The sequence below is a fragment of the Malania oleifera genome, chromosome 2 (assembly GCF_029873635.1).
Source record: "Malania oleifera isolate guangnan ecotype guangnan chromosome 2, ASM2987363v1, whole genome shotgun sequence".
NCBI lineage: Eukaryota > Viridiplantae > Streptophyta > Magnoliopsida > Santalales > Ximeniaceae > Malania > Malania oleifera.
Genome location: NC_080418.1, coordinates 111,134,268 through 111,160,228, shown reverse-complemented (window position 1 = coordinate 111,160,228; position 25,961 = coordinate 111,134,268). Strand labels below are relative to the sequence as shown.

The 25,961-nt window shown below is 39.0% G+C and overlaps 1 protein-coding gene across 8 annotated transcripts in view; it reads right to left on the bottom strand.

The window, feature by feature from the left end:
- LOC131149437 (CSC1-like protein At3g21620) overlaps positions 1 to 25,961 on the bottom strand; it is a 125,704-nt gene that overhangs the window by 64,258 nt on the left and 35,485 nt on the right. For all 8 annotated transcript variants that reach the window (XM_058099874.1, XM_058099875.1, XM_058099877.1 and 5 more), the window contains exons 3-5: positions 7,437 to 7,583; positions 7,218 to 7,353; positions 5,978 to 6,079 (exon numbers count right to left, since the gene is read on the bottom strand). In XM_058099874.1, coding sequence (XP_057955857.1) covers positions 5,978 to 6,079; positions 7,218 to 7,353; positions 7,437 to 7,583 — 385 coding nt within the window. The remainder of the gene's footprint in view (positions 1 to 5,977; positions 6,080 to 7,217; positions 7,354 to 7,436; positions 7,584 to 25,961) is intronic.

The following is a 25,961-nucleotide window of genomic DNA, read 5'->3' as shown; positions in this document are numbered from 1 at the left end:
CTTATCTTTTGCGAACTTCGTGCTCAAATCCCAAGGAGGGGGAGCCCTATCGCCGAACCTTGGTCAGACCCGTCCTGGGTCTCAAGTCAAATCACCCACTGAGATCATTTGACCTACCGAACCTTCTTGAAAGAATGAGGAATTAGGTTTCCATAGGGATCTGAAGATATGCGAGAAATCGAGAAAGATTTAAAGGGTGAAAGAGAGAATAGAGATGGGGGTTCGAAGGAATTTAAGGTTTTTAGAGAAGAGCTTTAGAGAGAGAGTCACTGAGATCACAAGATCTGAAACCTTAGGGTTTTAGATCGCTCGAAACGAGAAGGGAAAGAAGAAGTGGAGGATCAGAGCTTCAGAGCACTCGAAAAGAACAGAGAGTTTTCTTCAGAGAGAGGAAGAAAGAAGAGAGAAGAGGGGGAGAAAGCATTTGAGAGAGAGATGAAGAAATGAGAGAAAAGGAAAATTTTTGGGTTTAAATATCTCAGACCTCGGGACCACAAGATTCAAGCACATGACACACTTTTGCCCGTCTGATCAGAAGGCTACGTGATTACCTTCATAGCTGTTCGATTTGCGTTTCTCCACAACGGACAGGATCGTGCCACGTCTTAGATCTAGGTCACATTTGACCCACCACTCAGCTATTGAAGCGTGGCACGCCATCCTCCACACTTTCATATGCTACACGGTCTCTTATGAGCCATTCGATCTGCGTTTCTCCACAACGGACAAGACCGTGCCACGTTTTAGATCCGAGTGACATTTGACCCACCACTCAGCTACTGACGCGTGGCATGCCATCCTCCACACTTTCATGTGCTACGCAGTCTCTTGTGAGCTGTTCAATCTGTGTTTCCCCACAACGGACAAGATCGTGCCACATCTTTGATCCGGGTCACCTTCCATCTCCCCTTTTGCTGGTCGACACGGCCAGTTATTGACCTAGTCAAATCACCTACAATCTTCCAGTGACGCTAGCTTGGGTCCCTACATCCGAGGCACATTACCCACATTGTACTTTCCCTCGATGCAAATCACTCGGATATTTTGATTCAAATTCATACATTTGAATCGTTATTTTCAATCCTTTGTGTCCCCTTTACTAACATATCCTGAAGAATCCACTAACTACTAACTTCCTATAGAAAGGTGCGACATTCCCATATTGCCCTAATTACTTTTTTCTTATCCCTTGTTGATAGAGGCAAACAACACCTGATTGATTCGAAAGCCTTAGGCAATTGTGTGGCTTGGCTAAAATAGGTATCTTTTATCTCTATAGGCTTGTTGCTATGGATAATGTAGGAGAGTTCCTACAGTTACCTCGAAGCAACAAGGCCTAAAAAGAGGGGCAGTTGTAGACACCCCAATTTTCACCAAGCCTTTCCGAGGAGACCCCGTGTGATAAAAAAGTCGACTTTATATATTGGGAGTAGTAGGATCTGATTGAATCCCGGTTTATTTCAAAATTGAGCCTCTTTGATACTAGCTCGGATTCCTACAACCCTCACTCGACTTGTAGGCCCCACGTAACTTATGGGCCCCATATATATCTATTGGGCCCCCACATCTCCTGGTATGCTAGCTCGGATTCCTACATCCGGTGCACATTACCCTCTTCGACGCTAGCTCGGGTTTCTACAACCCTCACGCAACTTGCAAGCCCCACATGGCTTATGGGCCCCACATCCCCTGGTATGCTAAGACTTAGATTCCCACATCCGATGTGCATCATCTCCTAGTACACTAGCTCGGATTCCTATATCCGGTGCACGTTATCCCCTTTGGTATGCTAGCTCGGACTCCTACATCCGATGCACGTTACCCTCTTTGACGCTAGCTCGGGTTCCTACATCTGGTGCACGTTATCCCCTTTGGCATGCTAGCTCGAATTCCTACATCCGATGCACATTACCCTCTCTTACGCTACTTCGGATTCCTACATCTGGTGCACGTCACCCCATTGGTATGCTAGTTCGGATTCCTACACCCGATGCACGTTACCCTCTCTGACGTTAGCTCGAGTTCCTACATCTGGCGCATGTTACCCTATTTGGTACGGTAGCTCAGATTCCTACATCCGATGCACGTTATCCCCTTTAGTACGCTAACTTAGATTCCTACATCCAGTGCACGTTACCCCATTTGGTACGTTAGTTCGGATTCCTACACCCGATGCACGTTACCCTCTCTGACGCTAGCTCGGATTCCTACATCTGGTGCACATTACCCCATTTGGTACGCTAACTCGGATTCCTACATCCGGTGCACGTTACCCTCTCTGACGCTAACTCGAACTCCTACAACCCTTACGCGGCTTGTAGGCCCAACGTTGCTTGTGGACCCCCACATATCTCCATTGGCCCCCACATGGCTTATGGGCCCCATATATCTCCATTGGGCCCCACACATCTCCATTGGGCTCCGCATGGCTTCATGGGCCCCACACGGATTTGAGTTGTACTTGACATATATTTATTTTATCATTATTATTATTATTATTATCATCATCATCATTATTATTATTATTATTATTATTACCATTATTTATCTAATTTGTAAAGTACAAGCATGCTTTGTTCCCCTCACTATCATTCACCCCATGCTATATTCCCCTCATTATTATTCACCCCATGCATTGTACACCTCATTATTATTCACCCCATGCACTGTTCCCCTCATTATTCACCCCATGCATTGTTCCCCTCATTATCATTCACCCCATACTATATTCCCCTCATTATTATTTATCCCATGCATTGTTCCCCTCATTATCATTCACCCTATACTATATTCCCCTCCTTATTATTCACCCCATGCATTGTTCCCCTCATTATCATTCACCCCATGCATTGTTCCCCTCATTATCATTCACCCCATGCTATATTCCCCTCATTATTATTCACCCCATGTTTTGTTCCCCTCATTATTATTCACCCATGCTTTGTTCATAATTATTCCCCTATATCTTGTTTCTCATGCTTGTCCCAAGTTAAGTCTATAAATAGTCTTCTCATTCTAAGCACAAGGCAGGAGATTTTGGGATATATTGAAGTCTTGCATTGTTAGTTTGTTTCTCTTTGTGAGTGAACGGTAAGGCTACGTTTCATCCTATCAGGAAATCCAGTGGTAGACCAATCTTGTTTCCTACTATTGCCGGGTCATCTCACCTGAAGAAAGTACTCTGTAGTGCCTCAATTCGGAGTTAACCATCCCCGAAAAGACACTATAGACTGACCCCCTGAAGACTAACCAACAAGAAAAGAAGATCAAAGGAGAGGAAGAGGAGAGGTAAGACTAATAGGTTTCTCCTTCCTGAGTCACAAATCTAAAATGTGATAGAATAGGTATGAAATTGTGAATGCGGGAATTCAAGCTCAACGTTAGGTTCAACCCTGGATTTAAACTTCATTTGCTCCTCTGAGAATCATTAGATTCATTGAACCAGTTTGAACCGATTACCTAGTATTTTCTTATTTATTTTTCTACTATGTTATCTATTTAAAAATTCGGGCTAAATCAGGAAAAAAAAAAAAAAAAACTAGAGAAAAATCCAAAAAAAAAAAAGTTTTTGAAACCTAGAAAATCTTTTGTAAACATTTCATCCCGAATGAGTTTAAAAACCTCCCAAAAAATTTATAAAATAATATTTGATATTTAAAAAAAAATTATGTAGAGTTTGCGAAGCAATTTTGGGAGTTATTTTCATAAAATATTTTCTCGATTTTTTTCCCTATGATTTCAACAAAAGGGCATAAGCTTTTAAAGCTTCCTGTGCCTTAGTTCTGAGGGAATATGTATATTTGTATTATTTATTCCTTTGTTTGCATTTTGTAAATCAACAAAGGGAGGAATCTAAAGGATAAAAATTACCTTTGCTAACTAATTACTTTAAAGTTAAATAACCTTGAGGGTCACTTCTTCCACTACAATGTCTCTCTTTCTTATGAAGATGGTCGATCACAGATTAAGTTGTTCAAGCTTCGCATACCCCGGTTCTGAGGGAATATGTACATATTGTATATTTGTGTCATCAATTTATTTGCATTTTTGTTCATTCTTGTGCATTTCATAAATTCACAAAAAGGGAGTAATTTCAAAGACTCGTTAAATTTAATCTATGGGATAATGTTCGATTAATTAGGTTCCATTTAAAGAACGAGCGTGTAGGGGGTGTTCACACCTTCCCCTTGTGTAACCGAACTCCTGATCCTGTCTCTAGTAACGCAGACCAATTTTGCCCTTAATTGGGTAGTAATCAAGTATTCTAACCACACTAAAAGGTTAGTGGCGAATCCTTCACACCATTTTCTTTTTCACGAAAACATTTTTAAAACCACCTTGTCCAGTTTGCGTCTGGGAACGTCGCGATAGTAGTATCCATGTTTGCCATGGAAGTTTGTGTCCAAGTTTCCTGTCTTTTCTTCTGTTTCATCTGATTTCAAGTTAGGAATGGCAACATGGTTTAGTTTGGAAGCTTGGGTGGGGTAAGAGTTCTTTGGAGCTGATAATGCCACGCTTGTTCAAAATTTCTACCCATCACAATGCACCTATCAGCGCCTTTTTTCACTTCTGCAAGGAACTCGCTTTCTTTGAACTTCCATTTTTTTTGGAGTCTTAATGAAAGATAGATTGATGATCTATCCAGATCAGTTGTCGAGTGTTGGACCTTTTAGTCTTCTCTCACCTTAGCTTTTGTTTTTTCGTTTTTTTTGGGTTTTGTATAAAATGGCCCAAACACAGCATTTTGCTTCATAATGTGTCCCAAATGTATCCCTGTATGTCTAGCTATATCCACTTGTGTCCAGAAAATAAAAAATGAAAAATAATTTTAGACACATGTTAGACATGTATCCAACCGTGTCAAGGCTGTATCTATGTCAAATACTGACACTCTTGCCCTTTAGTAGTGTCCATGTTTTCCCGTGGAAGTTTATGTCCCAAGTTTCTAGTCTTTTCTTCCGCCTCATCTAATTTAAAGTTAGGAATGGCAACATGGTTTAGTTTGGATGTTTGGGTGAATGAGAGTTCTTTGGAGCTAATAGTGGCATGCTTGTTCGGAATTTCTACCCTTCACAATGCACCTATGCCTTTTTTCCCTTCTGAAGGGGGCTTCCTTACTTTGGACTTCCAATTTTTTTGGAGTCTTAATGAAAGAGAGATCAATGATCTTTCCATCTTACTTATCTCTTTGGATCAGCTCGTCCTGATCAATATGAGACTATAAGTGACGAGAGGTTTTTGGAGGGTGATTCATCAGGTCTCTTTTCCACTAAATCTTTCTTCTTGCACCTCCCTTAAATCTCTTTCCCCCAATTTTTTTCCTCTTGGAGCCACATCATTTGGAAGGCTAAGGTTTGTTCAAGGTTCGGGCTTTCATCTAATCCATGACTTTGAATAGGATTAACAGAAAATTTGTCATAGGTTAGAGGGCCCTTCAATGCCCTCAACCCTAAACATGTGCAAAATGTTCTGCAAGTCCAATGAAATGAATGCACACATTTTCCTTCATTGCAAGGCAGCGTCTCATCTCTGGAGTGCTTTCTTTTCTTATTTTAGTGAAGTTTGGGTGTCTACTTAGTTGGTGGACAATTTCTTGTCAGTGAGATATTTTGGTTCGAGCAAGAGTTGGACGGGAGTGGTTCTATGGCGCAACATGGTTTTTCTATTTTTTGGACCTTATGATTGAGAGGAATGCAAGAATTTTCAAGGATCATACTACACCTCCTTGTTTGTTGTGGGATAGAAGCAATGTACTTGGCTTCTTGCTGGTTCACATTCTTTTGGGATTTTTCTATTTGTGCCGCTGCCCAATCAAGTTTGGGATTGGAAGGCAGCATTAATATAATTCTCTGCTTGTCTTCTTTCGTTGTTTGGAGGACATCTTTTTCTCCCTACCTATTGTACCGTTTTTGATAGTTGTAATACATTTTTTCTTATCCATAAAATAAAATAAATGGCATTCTAAGACTTAACTAACCTGGTGGGTGAGGTAGTCATTAGGATGGTTCACCAGAAAAAAATGCTCCACAAGCTGACTAACTGATTCATGAGGATCTACCGGCACATTTCTGACAAGCACCTATTAAAAGTTCATAAAAAATCAATTTAATCAGAAACCAGAAATAGAAAGCATAGAGTTACAAGGTTATAGTCTAAAAGCCATAGCTATGGGTAAGTTGACACTTGAATAGATGTAGTTATAATTAATAATCATTATGAGTGAGCATATCAAGCTCTTGTTGTAATTCATTGCAATCAAATAGTGCAAATATAGAAGCCCGAGCATTGAACTATAATATTTCTGAATGTATAAATTTTAAATGCTGGGAACAACGCAATATATCTATGACAGCAAATAAAAAAGTTAAAATCTCTATTAACATTCCAATATGCATGCAGTAAGTACCACCCAGAAGAAACTTGAATAGGCAAAATTAATTAATAATCATTATGAGTAAGCATATCAAGCTCCTGTTGTAGTTCATGGCAATCAAATAGAGCATATATAGAAGCCCAAGCATTAAACTATAATTTCTGAATGTATAAATTTTAAATGCTGGGAACAACGCAATATATCTATGACAGCAAATAAAAAAGTTAAAATCTCTATTAACATTCCAATATGCATGCAGTAAGTACCACCCAGATGAAACTTGAATAGGCAAAATTAATTAATAATCATTATGAGTAAGCATATCAAGCTCCTGTTGTAGTTCATGGCAATCAAATAGAGCAAATATAGAAGCCCAAGCATTAAACTATAATTTCTAAATGCATAAATATTAAATGCTAAGACCTATGCAATATATCTCTGACAGCCACTAAAAAGGTTAAGCCGCTATTAACATTCCAAAATGCATGCAAAGTGCGACCTAGATTCCACCCTGAATAACTTTGGGTTTATAGGGCATTCCAAAATTCTCATTGGAACTATTGGACAACTTACAAATTCAATAATAGAATTAGAAAGAAGATTAAATGACTTTTTAACTAATTATACAATAAAATTATCTTTATTTTTCCTTAAGTTCTTTCTGACAACTAAAAGTAAGGGTTCAATTGAACTGATGCACGCAAAATTATGATAGTGAACTTATTTTTGACTTTAATTCTAGACAATAATTTTTGGCGAAGTCAACAATTATAATGAACTATGATTTATACGAGCAGTGCACTTGTAAAACCATTAACTTAATGAGAGATGGAGTTGGTCTTACTGTAAATTGATCTGGGCGCCGTTGTTCTGAAGCAAGAAAATGTAACCTCATTGATGCAACAATCTCATATTCTCTTTTTAGCACATAGCATGTCCAGAAAGTAAAGGCATAAGCCATAACCAAATGGGTCCAGAATCTACAAACCAAACAAATGAGAAAAAGGTAACACAAAAAAATAAAATAAACATGCCAAGGAGCTTTTAAGAAATTCAGAGTTACCTATGTGATCCAGTTGGAATATTTGAAATAGAAAGCTTGTCAATATTGCTGTATGTTAAGTTAGAATGCTCTAGAGTTCTGTTGGTCCAGTTAACTGGTACCATGATTGTAAAAGCAAGACATGTGATAGGAACAAAGATTTTAAGTCTGCATTTAAAGGGAAAAAAATATTAGGCATGAGAATAGAAGGCAAAATAAAGAGGCAGTCTCAGAAGTGACACAAATATTCAGTTGAAAGATGATATAATTGTAAAAGACAACAGTGTTCCATACAGGGCCAATTGGTAAACAAATGAACCTTGAAAATGAAGAACTTGAGATGAGCTGAATATAACTCATTGTGCTCACTAAAGGCATTAAAGTTACGATATCCACAACTACTATGGGAACAAGGATTTAAGAATTCATTAAAAGGATTTTTTAATATTCTTTTAGTAGGTAGGTGTATAAGCTATAACTCCAAATTCAAGAAAATAATTTACTCATTATTTCAATATGTATTAATTGCTTCCTATTTGCAAACTTCAATAGTTATATGCTTCCATTAATTCTATCAATTATTTTGTGTAGTTAATTGAAAATTTGGGAATTGTTTTGTAGGCACGGAGACATCCCTGTCTTAATTGAAATAATATGGTCAGGGTGTTTGTAAGTTCTAGAACTTGATGCAACTATTCTCCTGGCTCACACCCCTCTCCATTTCTCTGTCTTTATGCAGGTATGGGTTGCACATGCATTCATGTGTGCGTGTGTGCGCGTGTTTGTGTTAAGGGGAGGGGGCACGATATGAAGAACATCATTTTATAGTTTTCTGTCTTTTATTACTGACATTGGGACTAGAATTTTTTTAATTTTTTTTTGAAATTTTATGCCTTGGGATTATAAAATTGTATGCACTCAATAATGAATTAAAGTACATACACACAATATACAAATATAGAACTCAATTCTAAATGGACTAGAAGCCCTGAAAGTAACTTACTGACTTCTGACGTCAAATGTGCCTTTTTAGAACACTAGGCTCACATAGTCACATCCCCCAAATTTTCTTCTTTTCTGAACCCTCAAATAGGGGTGTACTCCATTAATTTCAGTTTGGTTTTAGCTAAAACTGAAAATCAAACCAAATTAACCAGTTTTAAAATATTAAAACTGATACTGAATTGGTCAATGATTGTTAGAAGAGAATAGGTTATTGTCCGTCAGACTTGTTAAAGCATGATATACATTGTTGGCCCACAACCTAACAGCTTAAGCTTTTAGGTAAAGTGGTAATCTAACATGATATCAAAGCTAGTTACCAGGAGGTCCTGGGTACTAGTCTTGTTGCCTGCGTTTATTGTGGGGTATTTAAAAAATTATTGCATTCCCTATAATGGGTGATATTATCATGTATTTATCTCTCCATGTGCTGTCAGGTTGCATGTGCAGGGGAGTGTTAAAGCTTGATATACATTGTTGGCCCACAACCTAACAGCTTAAGCTTTTAGGTAAAGCGGTAATCTAACAAGACATTTATTATAATTAATATATGAAAGGGCAGACCTGGAAATATATCTAAGCCTTCAGAAACTTCCGGCTCATTCTTTTCCCCTGCTTTCTTCTTCTCTCATCCATCTCTAACATTACAACATGGTATTAGAGCATTAATCACCTCTAAATCTGATTTATCACCGTCTCTTTAGATACTTTGTTTTTCGTTTTTCTCTTAACTTCCACTAATTAATTCTCAAATCTGATTTCCTGGTTGGTTTGAGGCTCACTAAGAAACCCTTTTTCATCATGGTTTGGCTTCGCAGCATCCTTGATAAGATGCTGTCTGTTTGTGGTGGTTTGCTGATGTAAAGCAGTTAACCTCTGTTTTGGGCATACTGCTGGAGCTGTTCTGCTGTTCCGGTTGATGTTGGCATGATGAAGCTGTTTTTACGTATTTGCGATTGCTTGCTCTCGTAATCTTGTTTCAGTTTCTGGTGGATTCAATTGGTGTTCAATGACTTTGCACCTTCTTCTAGTTTCTGCTAGCAATAGTTCTTGCAGCTGCTCTGCTACCATGATTATTAAGTGCCCATTGAGCTTGTGTGTGCTGCCTGATTCTCCATACCTGCTGCTTTACATTCCTGACACTGGTGTACCCTGATTGTAGTGTATACGAGGTGGTTTTGATGGACTCTACAGAGACAGTTTCTGCTGATACTGTTAACGTACAGATCACAACCATCAAATTGGTTGGATGCTCCGACTAATTGTTGTGGTCCCAAGCAGTGCACGTGCATATTAACAAAAAAGGGAAGTCCAAGTATTTGTGGCATTCTCCTCTCTCTCCTCCTTCTGCAGCTGCTGTGCTACCACGTAGTTTAGTAAGTGCCCATTGAGCTTGTGTGTGCTGCTTGATTCTCCATACTTGCTGCATTATTCATTCTTGATACTGGTATCCCTGATTGTAGTGTGTAGGGGGTGTTTTTGATGACCTCTACAGAGAGAGCTTCGGCTGATACTGTTAACACACAGATCACAGCCATCAAATTGATTGGATCGTCCAACTACTTCTTGTGATGCGGTGTGCATATATATTAACATGAAAGGGAAATCCAAGTATTTGTTGCATTCTCCTCCATCTCCAAACTCCAAGGATTATGAATATTCGATGAAAGAGAATCATATATTGCCTGTGTGGTTGTGGAATAGCATGTGGAGCCATGATTTGTTGTGAGCGTGATGTTTCATAGAGCAGCCAATGCTGTATAGGATGATCTTTGTGAAAGCTTCTCTTAAGAAAAAAAAATCTAAATTGTATTTTTTGCCAATATGAGAAGTTTTCAAAATAAGGCAAAGCATGTAGGTCCATTAGTGAGTATTTACAGCACTTTGACGGGTAAGCAAGAGGAACTAAACATCTATCAACCAATTAGCTCTGACATTGAGACAATTAAGAGGCAAAGGGCAGGATTTTTGGATGACAAGTTTTTGTGTTGGTTGAATTCTGAGCTTCAACCCATCCGTGATCAAATTCTTGGTAGTGAATCCACACCATCCATGAATAAAGCATAATCCAACAAATCACCAAAGATGACTGTCAATCTTCTCCTCCAACTTGTTCCTGTGATAGTTCAACCATGTTTAGCACCGCCCCCAACCATAGTAACGGAAGTGTTGAGGACGAAAACATGGTTTGGAAGGTAGAGATAGTGTATTTGGATAAGGAACCCATCCTTACAATGCTCAAATTTGCACACATTATGGCAAGAAAAACCATATTGTTGATCGTTGCTAGAACATCCACTAGAAACCAACTTGGGCTAACAATTCTATTGCTAAAAGTGACTATTATTGAAAGTTCAAGTGCACCTAGCCATTCCACTGGGTGGTTGGGTACATCATCTACCATGTCCACAAAAGAGTATAACAATCTTGTCTGCATGGTTCAACAACTCCAAACTCATTCTTTAACATCTAATGCTATTCTAGTCCATTTAGGTACAACTGGGTCTTCTTGCCTCTTCATCCACTTCACCTTGGGCTATTGATTCCAGTGCCTCTTTCCATATGACAAGTAGTCCTAATTTATTTAAGTCCTTGAAACCCACTACTTTACATTCTAAATTTACTCTTGCTAATGGTTTAGTGACACTGGTTTCTGGTCGTGGAAATACTCTCATTTCCTTCCATGCCTCTTTACTCTGTCTTATATGTGTCTAAATTTCCCTTTAACCTATTATCAGTTAGTCAACTAACAAAATCTCATAACTGCTTTGTAACCTTCTTCCCTTCTCACTATGTTATTCAGGATCTCGTGACGAAGAAGAATATCGGTGGAGGTCATGAGAAGGATTTCTTGCACTACTTCGATGGTGGTGGTGGTCGACCCAATTCTTGTCATGTTGCTTCCTCAATTTCTACTCGTGGTGTTTCTCTTGATTAGTGGCACGCTCATTTGGGTCATCCATCCCTTCAAAAACTACAAGAAGTTTTTACCATGTTCAAATTATGTTTCTCATTTTGAGTGTTCTACGTGTTAGTTGGGAAAGCATGTTAGGACATATTTTCCATCTAGAATCGAGTTTCACGGTAAATCATTATTTTCTCTTCTTTATTAAGATATTTAGGGCCTGTGTAAAGTCAATAATTTAATTAGTCATCAATATTTTGTGTCCTGGATTTTTTTGTTAAAAAGATAGATTTGAATTTTCAATGTATTTTTTTCGAGTCTACCAATAAATAAAAACATAGTTTGGCATTGATATTCAAAATTTTCAATATGACAATGCACTTGAATTTGTTCAAAATGAGCTTCAATCTTTTTGCTTGGCTAAAGGAATTATTCATCAAACATCAAGTATACATACATCTCAACACAATGGAGTAGCTAAAAGAAAAAAGAGACATTTACTCGACATAGCACGGTCTCTCCTCCTTCATATGCATGTTCCTAAAACTTTGTAGACCAATGCTCTTGTTATAGCTTGTTTTTTGCTTAATAGGAAGCCCCTTAGTGTTCCAGGGAGACAAATACCATTCTTGAACATGTATGTGGTCCTTAGTAACTTATCCTATTGCTCATTATGTTTCAATTCTTAGCCTTCCTAGTCCTATGTATTCTTTTCCCTTGTTTATTTCCTTTATTTCTATTTCTTTTTCGCATGTTGAATCGCTTTCCAACCTTGGGTGCTTGCCAACCCTAGGTAAGATGTCATTGGGTCTACACTATTAAATATCTTCTTGGTGATGCCTTATTGAATGACTTAAGGCTCAATTGGTTACCAAGGGGTACACCTAAACATATGGTATTGATTATTTTGAGATCTTCTCTCTTGTTGCTCAACTAAATTCTGTTTGTGTATTGATCTTGTTGGCAGTTAATTTTGATTGGCTCTTATACCAGTTGGATGTGAAGAATGCCTTTTTATATGGAGATTTGCAGAAAAAGGTATACATGGAGCAACCTCCTAGGTATGTTGCTCAAGGGGAGGATGGTAAAGTATGTAGGTTAAACAAATCTAGTGCTAGTCTCATAGTTTGCTTTTTGGGCACAAAACAGAGGCAGGTGTGTACTTCTAGTAGTTTATGTTGATGATACCGTCATCATGAGAATGGCTGAAGCAATTTTACAAATGTTAAGTAGTGGCTTCGAGCTGAATTTCAAATCAAGGACTTGGGTACTTTGCATTACTTTCTTGGCATTGAGATTGTACGGTGTAGGAAAGGTTTAAGCCTATCTCAAGGAAAATATACTTTGGACTTGCTAAGTGAGACTGGTTTGTTAGGAGCTAAACCAACTGACATATAAATCCCAAACAGCCACATTGGGATGCTGTTTGTATGATTTTGCAGTATCTCAAATGCTCCCCCAGCAAAGGTTTGATATATAAATGTAATAAAAATAGTGAGATCGTGGAATACTTTGACGCAGATTGGGCTGGCTCTGCTGATGATTGAAAGTCTATTATTGGATATTGTACATTTGTGGAAGGTAATCTTGTTGCCTGGTGTAGCTAGAAACGGACTACTGTAGCAAGATCTAGCGCTGAAAAAGAATACTGAGCCATGGCTGATACTGTGAGTGAGCTCATCTCGCTCAAATCTCTTATGTCAAAGATGGGGTTTTCAGTAACGAAGCCAATGGATATGTTTTATGATAATCAAGCTGCCATTTATATTGCTAGCAATCTGATATTCCATAAGAAGACAAAGCACATTGAAGTTGATTGTCATTTTGTGAGGGATGATGTATTGAAGAAGGTTGTGAGACTCCTTTTGTGAAATCCGCAGATTAGTTAGGCGATGTTTTCACAAAGCCTTTATTTAAGCCTGCCTCGTCTAATGGTGTAACAAGCTGCAGTTGGGTGATATTTAAACACCGACAGCTTGAGGGGTAGTGTTAGAAGAGAATAGGTTATTTCAGCAATTAGGTTGTGTTAGTGGGTGTATTTTTGTCTTTAATACTTATATTATCATTATATAAGAGGGCAGACCTGGAGCTGTACATAAGTGTGATAACCATACCCCTTAGGCCACGGTAAATTTAAACTACTTGGATAAATTAGCATGACTTGCTTTGTTTCTCAATAAATAAGTTCATACTAGCGATATTATTCATTTATTTGAGTTGTGTTAACTGATATTGGAAATTCCTTTTGACTTTAAATGGTAGGATGGGCTTAGAAGAAAGCAAATTACAAGGGTCGAGCTAAAACCTAAATAGCATTAGAGTTGGGGCAGAGAGAGAAAAAAAAAAAAGATGGGGCATGCTGAAACCAGGTGTGACACCTGCACAGCTGTTAGCACCGCAGGACCCCCTGTTGCCACCTGCTGCTATGGTCCTGCCAGGTGTCCAGCTGCTGTCTTGACTTTTCCATCCTCCAAAACAGCCTGAACATAGAAAAGAATACCCCAAAACTCTTGCTGAAAACCCTAGTTCTAGAGAGAGAGAGAGGGGGGAGAGAGAAAGGGAAAGATAACTCTGCAGAAAATCATGGAAATTCATAGAAAATCAAGAGAAAATACAGGAAATTCAGAGGGGAACTTAGACTAAGGGGAAGAAGCTGAAAATCAAGGCAGGTGATGTGGCCAAGATTAATGGACATATAAATGAGGAGCCACAGTCAATTAATCACCATTACTCCCCAGCAAAAATGTCCCTAAATTAATCTATAACCCCGTAAGCAAAATAATGTACCCATAAATATTGAATTAAATAAGGGCATGCCACTACTACTATAAAAGCGACACCTCAGGAGGAGGTCATTCTCATCATTCTCATCCATTCTTCCTTACCGTTGCATTCTAACCTCCCTCAATTCCTGACTTAAGCATACTGCTGCTGCCAAAAATTGAATGGCTTATGAGGATTGACCTTCGACCATGACCACCTGAAAGGAATCAAACACAAATAAATTAGAGGACCTAGGTGTATTCCAAGGGATCACTCCGATGCTTAAGTAAGGAATTGAGGGAGGTTTAGACTACAACAATAAGGAGGAATGGATGAGAATGATGAGAGTGAGATGCTTACCTCCTCTTGGGGTGCCCCTTTTATAGCAACGGGGGCACGCCCTGATTTTAATGCAATATTTATGGGTACATTATTTTGGTTACGGTGGTTATAGATTAATTTACGAACATTTATGCTGGGGAGTAATGGTAATTTATTGATTATGGCTCCTTGGTCATATCACTTCCCCCCCCCCCCTCTTTTACTCTTGAATAAAAGGAATTTAGTTCATAAATTCGAGAGTATTTTAAGTCACTACGATCTTAGGCAGTCATATCACTTCCCCACCCCCCCCCCTTTTTACTCTCGAATGAAAGGAATTTAGTTCAAGAATTCGAGAGTATTTTAAGTCACTGCGATCTTAGGCAGTCTTCCATGTTTTTGGCTCGTAACTCCCTTTCCCTTTTCTTTTTAGAATGGTTCATTCTGGGCCGATGTCGGGCATTTGGCCTTAATCCAAGCTAGTTTTAGACACTCAACTCAATCTGGGCTGGTGTCTTATATACAACTCCATTTGAGCCGTTGCTAGAGGTGGAGGGCTCAATCCGAGCCGATGTCAAGCATTTGGCTTAATCTATGCTGATATCTGAAAATCGGCTCAATCTGAGCTGGTGTTAAGGTAGAATGGCTCGATCCAACCGCTAAGGATAGCTTATTCTGAGTTGGTTGCCTTTGTTTAGTTCAATCCGAGTCGATAGAGCATTCGGTTGAATCCGAGCCAGTGTTTGATGAATATGCCTCATTTTGAGTTGGTGTCATGCGTTCGACTCAATCCGAGTTGGTGTTGATGAGGATAGCTCATTTCAAGTCGGTGTCACATATTCGGCTAAATCTAAGCCGCTATCTAGCATCCGACTCAATCCGAGTTGGTGTTTGATGACGATGGCACACTCCAAGCCATTGTCACTTGCTTGGCTCAATTCGAACCAATAATTAGGGAGGATAGCTTGATTCGAGCCACTGTTTGATGAGGATGGCTCCTCCTGAGCCGATCTCAAGTACTTAGCTCATTCCTGGTGAGCAGTGCTCACTCTCAAGTTGCCTTATGAGCAGTGCTCATCAGTTGGGTATGTCTTTGGACTTCATGAGCGATGCTCATCAGTTGGGCCATTCCTGATGAGCCGCGCTCACTCTTAAGTTGCCTCATAAACATTTTTTATCAGTTAGGCATGCTTTCGGGCCTTATGAGCGGTGCTCATTAGTTAGGCCATTCCTAGTGATCCGCGCTCACTCTCAAGTTGCCTCATGAGCATTTCTCATCAATTGGGCATGTCTTCGGGCCTCATGAGCAGTGCTCATTAGTTGGGCCATTCCCGGTGAGCCATGCTCACTCTTATGTTGCCTCATGAGCATTGCTCATCATTCAGGCATGTCTTCGAGCCTTATGAGCAGTGCTCATCAGTTAGGCCATTCCTGGTGAGCTGTGCTCACTCTCAAGTTGCCTCATGAGTAGTGCTCATCAGTTAGGCATGAATTTGGGCCTCATGAGTGGTGATCATCAGTTGCGCCATTCCTGGTGAGTCGTGCTCACTCTTAAGTTGCCTCATGAGCAGTGCTCATTTGTTGGGTTGATATTCATGGAGCATCATAATTTGTGCAATCACTTGTTTATAAATTGCCTACATCTTCTCCTTATTCTTGTCATCCTGGACAAAGTTGCTTTGGTAAGAGGTATGCTCTCTTCTCTCTTTCCTTGTCTGCATTCCTTAGTGATGTTTGTCATGAATGTTTGAATGCTTGTGGTTGCCCTTGGTTGTTTTTCATTAGTTTTTCATGCATTCATCATGTGTTCTTCATGCATTCTTTAAGTGTTCTTAAAAACTTCCAAAGAGTCTTCTTTTTATCTTCCCTCATGAATATAAAAGTGTTGATTTTTGTCGTTATTCTTCCTTTAGGAGCCTTGTAAGAATGGAAACTTTTGAGGCTCAATCTTCAATAGTAGTTAGTGTGAGGAGTGTCAGATCTTGCTTATCCTCAGATGACTTTTCTGGTCCTCCAAAAATCATGGCGATTTCTCTCACAATATGATCCTCTTTTTGCTCAGCCTTTGGCTTTTGATGACTACAGGCTTTGGCTTGGCAATCACTTCTTTTCATGAACTTAGACAAGTATCCTCTTCTTATTAGAGCTTCAATCTCATTTTTCAAGTGGACACACTCTTCTATGTCATGCCCGTGATCCTTATGGAATTTGCAAAATTTTGAGGTGCTCCTCTTATACGATGGTGTGTGCATGGGTTCTAGCTAGGAGATGTGGCCTTTCTCTCTATTGTGCATCAGAAAATTGGTTCGGGAGACATTCAAGGGGGTATAAGATTGGCACTTAGGTGTTTTCCCTAACGAATTTAGGAAATCCCTTGGCTGAAGAGTTGTCATCAAGGCCGCTACTGCCACCCCATGATCCAACTTTCGAATTTCTAAGGTGGAGTTGACAAAGTGGTGCATGAACTCTTCGAGTGTCTTCCTTTCCCCTTGAACAATACTCATTAGATGAGCCGAGGTTTTTTCCATTTTCCGGCTGCTAACAAAATGTCCTATAAACTGCTGCTCCATTTCAGAAAATGACTCAATGGAGACAGGCTTTAAAGTTCAGTATCATGCCCTGACATTCCCCTTTAGAGTGACTGCAAATGCTCGGAACATGATTGCATTTGGTGCACCTTGCAATTGCATTGGCACTCTAAAGGTGTCCAAGTGATCAACAAGATCGAACAAACCATCATACCCTTCAATACTTAACATTTTAAACTTGCTAGGCAGAGGAATATCCATTGCCTCTTTAGTAAAGGGAGGATCCGAAGATTTGATTGACAATTCCCCCATGGAGGGATAGTTGTGCACTTCCTTCATCATCTTTTCCAATTGGTCAATTTTTTGGAACTTTTCCTGCGACTCATGGGACCATTGCTCATAGATGCCCACACTATTTGCATCTTCTACCTTTTTTGTTGGATCAGGAGCCTTAGCAACAATTTCAGGTGCGGCTACAACCTTCCCATCAGACACAACTTCTATTTGATTAGCCTTAGGACCACATTCCCCATGATCCCTTTCTAATGTAGGATCATAGTCAACATGTCCTCCACTTTTCTCTAGAAGGCTATAAATTCATTCAGTGGTACACTGGGGTTGTCAATCGGTGCAGAATGAATTGAATGGGGTGACTTGTTACCTGTAGCAGGTTCGGACTTTGAGTTGTGTGATGCGGCCATGGTCAAGGATGGGAAAACCTCCCAAGAGTTCCCACAGATGGCGCCAACTGTTGCTGCCGAAAATCGAACATCTTTTGTGAATCGTCCTTCAACCGCGACCACCTGAAAAGAACCTAATGTGAATGGCTTGGAGGACCCAAGGTGTACTCTAGCAATGTAAATGTCTCTAAATTAATCTATAACCCCCGTAAGCAAATTAATGTACCCATAAATATTGAATTAAATAAGGGCATGCCACCACTACTTTAAAAAGGGCACCCTGAGAGGAGGCAAGCATCTCATTCTTATCATTCACATCCATTCATCCTTACTTTTGTAGTTTAAACCTCCTTGAATTCCTGACTTAAGCATCGGAGTGATCCCCTGGAGTAAACCCCAGGTCCTCGAAGTTAATTGTGTTTGATTCCTTTTAGGTGGTCTCGGTCGAAGGTCAATCCTTGTATGCCATTCGATTTTTGGCACCAACAATAGGTGTTCTTAATTTTCATTTATTCACCTAGGGATTTTAGGTATTTATAGGAAACAAGGGTAGAAACTTGTATAAAGTTGAATCCTAGTACGGAAGATTTAAGTTTGTTATATCTCTAATTACTTGATATGGCTGCAAAATGCATATGTTTCTTTGGTCATCATAGTTGCATAACTTGTATGGTTGGAAAATTTTCATGTGATAAATATTCCTCTTGTAAGGATGATGGTTTTACTTGCTATGGAAAAACTTTTGTATGCGCTTATTGAATTGTTATTTGGTGAAATAGATGGCACCATGTGTTGTTGTGGCTGTGATATTGTGGAATTTTGAGCAAGTAGGGATTGTGTCTCCCTTGGGTGAAAGGCCCTAAACCTCCGAAGGGTACTTTTGTGTTAAGCGGTGGTTGGCCAAGCTGGAATTTGGCACTTGTTAATATTTTTGTGTTAAGCGGTAGCTAGAATTTGGCACTTGTTAGTATTTCCATGTTAAGCAGTGATTGGCTAAACTAGAATTTGGCACTTGTTAGTATTTTTGTTTTAAGCGGTGGTTGGCCAAGCTGGAATTTGGCGCATGTTAGTATTTATGCATTAACTGGTGGTTGGCCAAGCTGGAATTTGGCACTTTTTTGAGATAAAATGTGTACTTGTTGGGACGTCACTGCTATGTTGGAAAGAAAAATGTGTAAATGCATGCCATTTGAATGTTTTGCATTGGTCACTTTAGATGAAGAGACTGCTTTAAATAAAGATTGTGCTCATGCACCTTATGATCATGCATACATGTAAGAAATCGTGTGTTATTTGAATAAGGGGAAGTTAAGAATGTTTACTGAGCTTCTGGTTAGTCACCCTATTCCTTAATGATTTTAGGTTCAAACTACCATTTTGATGTTCTCCAAGATACTACCATTTTGACATGTATTACAGGTCGGCAAGAAGGCAATAAGGATACTAAGCATGTGTTCAATTTTGGGCCGTTATGTATGTAGACAAGGGAGTGAGTAAAATGTTGTTTGAATTGTACAACCCAATGTAAATAGCTTGTTACTAAATGAAAAAAAAAATGTTTTTAGTTGCTTATGGAATATATATGTATATGTGTTTTATGTTTTCAACAAATGTTCACTCCTAATTGGATCTTAACTTGGTTCCAAATGATGATTTGTAAAAGAAATTTTTGCCTAGGCCTAGTGACCCCATAGGATTTTAGATAGAGCCACGGCAGGTGATGTGCCAAAACAGAGTGGTATCAGAGCTTTGGTTGCATTGGGCCTTAGCTAGAGAGAGAGGGCAAAATAATATTAACTCGAGTAGCAAGTGGGTGGGTCCTTTGACTTGCATTTGGTTAGTTCATTTCTATATTATGTTTTGTGGATTTAGGCATATGCATAAGTATAATGAATACAGCAACCTGTGTAGCTTAGTCAATGACTACATATCAATCAAAATATTTCATGATTTCGTGAAAACACTTGATATTTTTCTTTTCCTTCAAGGAGAATGAGACAAAGGGGCGGTCCAAGTTCATCGACCCCACCACAGACAGCAGGGTATCAATTCAGAGCAGAACGTTCCAAGAGAATCTGAGAGTTTAGAAGGAATTTACGCAACCTTATGGAGTATTAATCAAGCCATAGTTACAGTTAATCAAAATAATCAACCAACTCAGCAAAATAACCACGAAAGTCAGCTGAATCAAAAGCCAACGATGGAGCAAGTGCTAGAAGAAACAATTTCCGAAAAACAAATGCATATGCTAAAGGAGTTTAAGAAATTAAACTCTCCCTGCTTTGCAGGGAACTTAGAACCCCTGGAGTCAAAGAATTGGCTGCGGAAAGTCCGTAAACTTTTTTTATATGCTTAGAATGCCAGATGAATATAGAGCCTTCATTGCAATTTCCTTATTTGAGGGTGAGGCTGGCCACTAGTGGGAATCAGTACAATGGGAAAGAGATGTTGAGGCTATGAGCTAGGCAGACTTTGAAGCAACTTTCAATGAGAAATATTTCTGAAAGACATTCTGAGAAGCCAAATTACAGGAATTTATATAGTTGACTCAAAGGGACTTGTTTGTTAGCCAATATGAAAGCAAATTTGCTGAATTATCACGGTTTGCACCAGAACTTGTCAACATTGGGGAATGATTGGTTCGAAAGCTTGGAAGGGGACTGAGACCTACTATTAGGCCTAAACTTAAGGCCCTGAGGATTGAGAGTTCTAGAGAAATAGTGGAAAGAGCTGCCTTGGTGGAGCAAGACATTGAAGGCACTCAAAAAATTTATGACCAGAAGAAGAGGTCATCATTTAGCCAATTTGGATCAGTTGGAAAGAAGCCAAAAGTCTCTCTGACACCAAGTGCTCAAATTAGTGGTCCCTTCCATAGGGTTATAAAGTGTCATGGGTGTGGACAAGAAGGGCATATAAGGATGGAGTGTCCAACCTCTCAATCTCTTGCGATACTGCAAAGACAACAACGACCAGCAACCCAGTTCTCTCATCCTTGACCTTATCAACCCTATCCATCCCAAGGTTTGAGTTTTCCTTAAAATTCAGCGCAACCAATCCAATTAGATGCTCCTACAAATCCATCTAAGGTTGAAGCTTCATATAAAGGAAAGGGGAAGGAGTTAGGGAATAAGGTGCAAGGAGGATTTTATGTCATTGCAACATCTCAACATGGGCATCATGCAGAGCAACCAAATGAGGAGGCAAGTAATGCTATGGTGGAAGGTATGATTCTATCATACAACACTTGGGCAAAAGTTTTATTTGATTTTGGTTCTACAAACTTCTGCATTGCTACATCCTTTGCCAATATGTTGTGTTTAGAATCTGAAAATTTGTGTGGTGTCCCGTGTGTTGCTTCACCTATGGGGAAAACTATAAATGTGAACAAAACATGCCAAAATTGCATTTTACAAATTGATGAACATGACTTCCCATTTTACTTATTAATTATGGATATTATGGATTATAACGTAATCCTAGGAATGGAGTGGTTATCCATTTACCATGCACTTGCTGATTGTTTGAAAAAGAAAGTAGTACTCAAAGATCCAAATGGAGCGATCGTTTCCTTCCATGGAGACCAAACTAAGAGGCTCTCATGTTTGATATTTATGTTGGTTGTGAAAGGATAGAATTTTGGCAAATTTCTAGGATTTATAGCAGCAATGAAAGAAGGTACACAAGTTCATAAAACCTGAGCTGCCCATAGTTGATGAATTTCCATATATTTTTGTAGATGATTTGCCAGGACTACCTCCAAAGTGAGAGATTGAGTTTACTATTGATTTAGTGTTGGGGACGGAACCTATATCAACTGCCCCATATAGAATGGCTATGGCTGAACTAAGGGAACTTAAGGTGCAACTACAAGATCTCAACAAGGGATTTATTTGACCTAGCGTATCACCATGGGGTGCACCTGTATTGTTCACTAAGAAACATGATGGGTCCTTGAGACTATGCATTGATTATAGGAAGTTGAATCAGGTTACTATCAAGAATCGGTATCCACTTCCAAGAATTGATGAACTATTTGATCAATTAGTAGGATCCCAATATTTTTCAAAGATTGACTTGCGATGAGGTTATCATCAACTAAGAATTCAGGAATCAAACATCCCAAAGACGGCATTCCGTACATGATATGGTCATTATGAGTTTCTTGTGTTACCATTTGGGGTTACCAATGCACCTGCTGTCTTTATGGATATGACGAATCAAGTTTTTCAACCATACCTTGATCAATTTATTATAGTTTTCATCGATGATATTTTGATATATTCAGTGACTCAAGAAGAACATGAACAACACTTGCGATTGGCTTTAAAAACATTACGGAAACATCAATTATATGCTAAACGAAAGAAATAAGAATTCTAGACAACGAGTGTAAAATTTTTGGGTCATGTCATAACCAAGGATGGATTATCTATTGTCATTCTAAAGTTGAGGTTGTAGTGAGTTTGGAAAAAACCAAAAATGTGTCCGAAATATGTAGTTTCCTGGGTTTGGTAGGGTTCTATCGCAGGTTTGTGCAAAATTTTTCCAGAATAGCTATGCCATTGACTGAGCTGACAAGGAAAGGAAAGAAATTTGTGTGGAGTGAAGAACATGAAAAAGCATTTCAAGAATTAAAGCATCGGTTAACAACAACCCCAATACTAGCTCTTCCAAACAACGAGGATTGCTATGTACTATATACAGACGCTTCCTTGAATGGTCTAGGATGTGTGTTGATGCAAAAAGAAAATGTGGTTGCGTATGGATCATGACAATTAAAGCCACATGAGTGCAATTATCCAACACATGACTTGGAATTGGTTGCTGTTGTGTTTGCATTAAAATTATGGTATTCATACTTGTTTGGAAACAAATTTGAAGTGTATTCAGACCATAAAAGCATTAAATATCTCTTTACTTATAAGGAATTGAACTTAAGGGAAAGGCAATGGGTGGAGTGTTTGGAAGATTATGACTTTGAACTCTTTATCATCCAAGTAAGGCAAACGTTGTGGCAGATGCACTAAGTAGGAAGTCTTGACAGACATTGGCACACTTGAAAACTCAAAGGTGGAAGATTTTGGAGGGAATAGATTCATTCAACTTGCAGACGACCCTTCAAGGAGATAAGGTTTGTATATATAACTTAAGGGCACAGCCAACTTTGTTGGAGCAAATTATCATAGGACAAGAGCAAGACCCTCAATTTTAGAAAATATTGAGAGGTATAAAAGAGGACATACTCTGAAGGATGGACAAAATCTTTTGATGGAGGACTTCGTTATTTGGGTAGGCTCTGTGTTCCACATGATTTGAAAAAGAAAGTCTTGTGGGAAGCACATTGTTCTAGATACATAATCCATCTCGGTTGCACAAAGATGTACAGAGATTTGAAAAGGCAATTTCGGTGGGCAAGTATGAAGAAGGACGTGATAGAATTTGTGAAAAAATGTCTAACTTGTCAACAAGTAAAAGCTTAACATCAAAAGTCTGCGGGTTTATTACAACCATTACCAATAGCACAATGGAAGTGGGATGAGGTAACAATGGATTTTGTTTCAGGGTTGCCAAAGACTACCCTTGGTCATGATGCCGTGTGGGTTATTTTGGATAGGTTGACAAAATCAGCTCACTTTTACAAATCAAGATTTCAAATTCACTCGGAAGGCTAAGTCGATTGTATACAAAATAAATTTTATAGCTACATGGGATTCTGTTATCCATCATCTTAGATAGAAATCCAAGATTTATTGCTTAATTTTGGCAAAGTTTCCAAAAGGCTAAGGGCACACAATTAAAATCTAGCACTGCCTATCATCTTGAAACAGATAGCCAATCTGAAAGGGTAATTCAAATTTTAGAGGATATGTTGAAGGGTTGCATTCTAGACTTGAAAGGGAGTTGGAGTGAGCATCTACCCTTAGTAGAATTTGCCCACAACAGTAGTTTCCAATTGAGAATAAATATGGCACCTTATGAAGCTCTATATGGGAGACCTTGTAGATCACTGGTGTGTTGGGCAGAGATAGGGGAAAATTAAATGATTGGTCCATGTTTAATTCAAAAAACTACTAAGAAAATTAAGCAAGTACGAAATCATCTCCTCACAGCCCAAAAGAGTTATGCCGATAAAAGAAGACGATCACTAGGAAGTCGGAGATTTTGTATTCCTAAGGGCGTCACCTCAAAATGGGATATTTAGATTTGGAAAGAAAGGGAAACTACAACCTCGATATGTTGGGTCATTTCAAAATGTCAAACGAGTTAGGAAACCAACATATCAAATGAGGTTGTAGTTTGAATTAATCATATTCATAATGTTTTCCATGTCTCGATGCTTCGAAAGTATGAACTAGATCTGAGTCATGTTCCAAAATGGTCCAATATTCCGTTGAAGGAGGATGTCAGTTATGAAGAAAATCCTATCTAGATTCTTGAAAAGAAGGAAAGGGTCTTAAGGAAAAAGGTTATTCCTTTGGTCAAGGTACAATCGCAACACCATGGAATCCAAGAAACAACCTAGGAATCAGAAATTGACATGGTTGAAAGATATCCTTATTTGTTTACAAGCTAAAATTGGATGAAATTTCAAGGATGAAATTTTTTAAGGGGGAAAGAGTTGTCAAAACCATAGCCTTTCGGCCATGATAAATTTAAACTACTTTGATAAATTAGCATGACTTGCTTTGTTTTTCAATAAATAAGTTCACACTAGCCACATTATTCATTTATTTGAGTTTTGTTAACTGATATTGGAAACTCCTTTTTATTAGTGGTAGGAGGAGCTTCGGTAAAAGCAAATTATGAGGGCTAAAACATGAATAGCATAAGAGTTGGGGCAGAGAGAGAAAAAAAAAAATGGCCATGCTGAAACTAGGTGTGACACCTGGCAGCACTACAAACCAGCAGCCGCCACCTGGCAGTTCTGAAAAACCAGCAACAGACACCTAGTGCACAGCTGTCAGCACTGCAGGACCCCTGTTGCTTCCAGCTGCTACCGTCCTACCAGGTGTCCAGATGCTGTCTTGACTTTTCCAGCCTGCAGAACAGCATGAGCAAGGAAAAAAATACCCCAAACTCTGGCTGAAAACCCTAGTTCTAGAGAGAGAGAGAGAGAGAGAGGAGAGAGAGGAAGGGAGAGATAACTCTGCAGAAAATCAGGGAAATTCAGAGAAAATACAGGAAATTCAGAGTGGAACTTAGACTAAGTTGAAGAAGCTGAAAATCAAGGTAGGTGTTCTTAATTTTCATTTATTCACCTAGGGATTTTAGGCATTTAAAGGAAACGAGGGTAGAAACTTGTATAAAGTTGAATCCTCATGAGGAAGATTTAAGTTTGTTATATCTAATTACTTGATATGGCTGCATAATGCATGTGTTTCTTTGGTTATCATAGCTGCATATCTTATCTGGTTGGAAAATTTTCATGTGATAAATATTCCTCTTGTAAGGATGATGGTTTTACTTGCTATGGCAAAGCTTGCATATGCACTTGTTGAATTGTTATTTGGTGAAATATAGATGGCACCATGTGTTGTTGTGACCGATATTGTGGAATTTTGAGCAAGGAGGGATTGTGTCTCCCTTGGATGAAAGGCCCTAAACCTCCAGAGGGTATTTTCATGTTAAGCACTGGTTGGCCAAGCTGGAATTTGGCAATTTTTAGTCTTTCCGTGTTAAGCAGTGGTTGGCCAAGCTGGAATTTGGCACTTGTTAGTATTTCTGTGTTAAGTGGTGGTCGGCCAAGCTGGAATTTGGCACTTGGTTAGTATTTCCGTGTTAAGCAGTGGTTGGCTAACCTGGAATTTGGCACTTGTTAGTATTTCTGTGTTACGTGGTGGTCTGCCAAGCTGGAATTTGGCACATGTTTTTATTTCCGCGTTACGCCATGGTTGGCCAAGCTGGAATTTGGCAATTGTTTGAGATAAAATGCGTACTTGTTGGGACAGCACTGCTATGCTGGAAACAAAAAAGTGTAAATTCCTGCTATTTGAATGTTTTGCATTGGTCACTTTGGATGAACAGATTGCTTCGAATAAAGACTGTTCATGCACCTTACAATCATGCACACATAAAAGAAATCATGTGTCATCCTTATTATTTGAATAAGAGAAGTTAAGAATGTCAACTAAGCTTGTTGTTGCTCACCCTATTCCTTAATGATTTCAGGTACAAACTGAAGGAGAACTCCACTTGTTAGGCTCTCAAAGATAATACCATTTTGACATGTATTACAGGTTGGTAGGAAGGCAATAAGGATACTAAGTGTGTTCAATTTTGGGCCATTATGTATGTAGACTAGGGAGTGAGAAAATGTTGTATGAAAAGTACAGCCCAATGTAAAGAG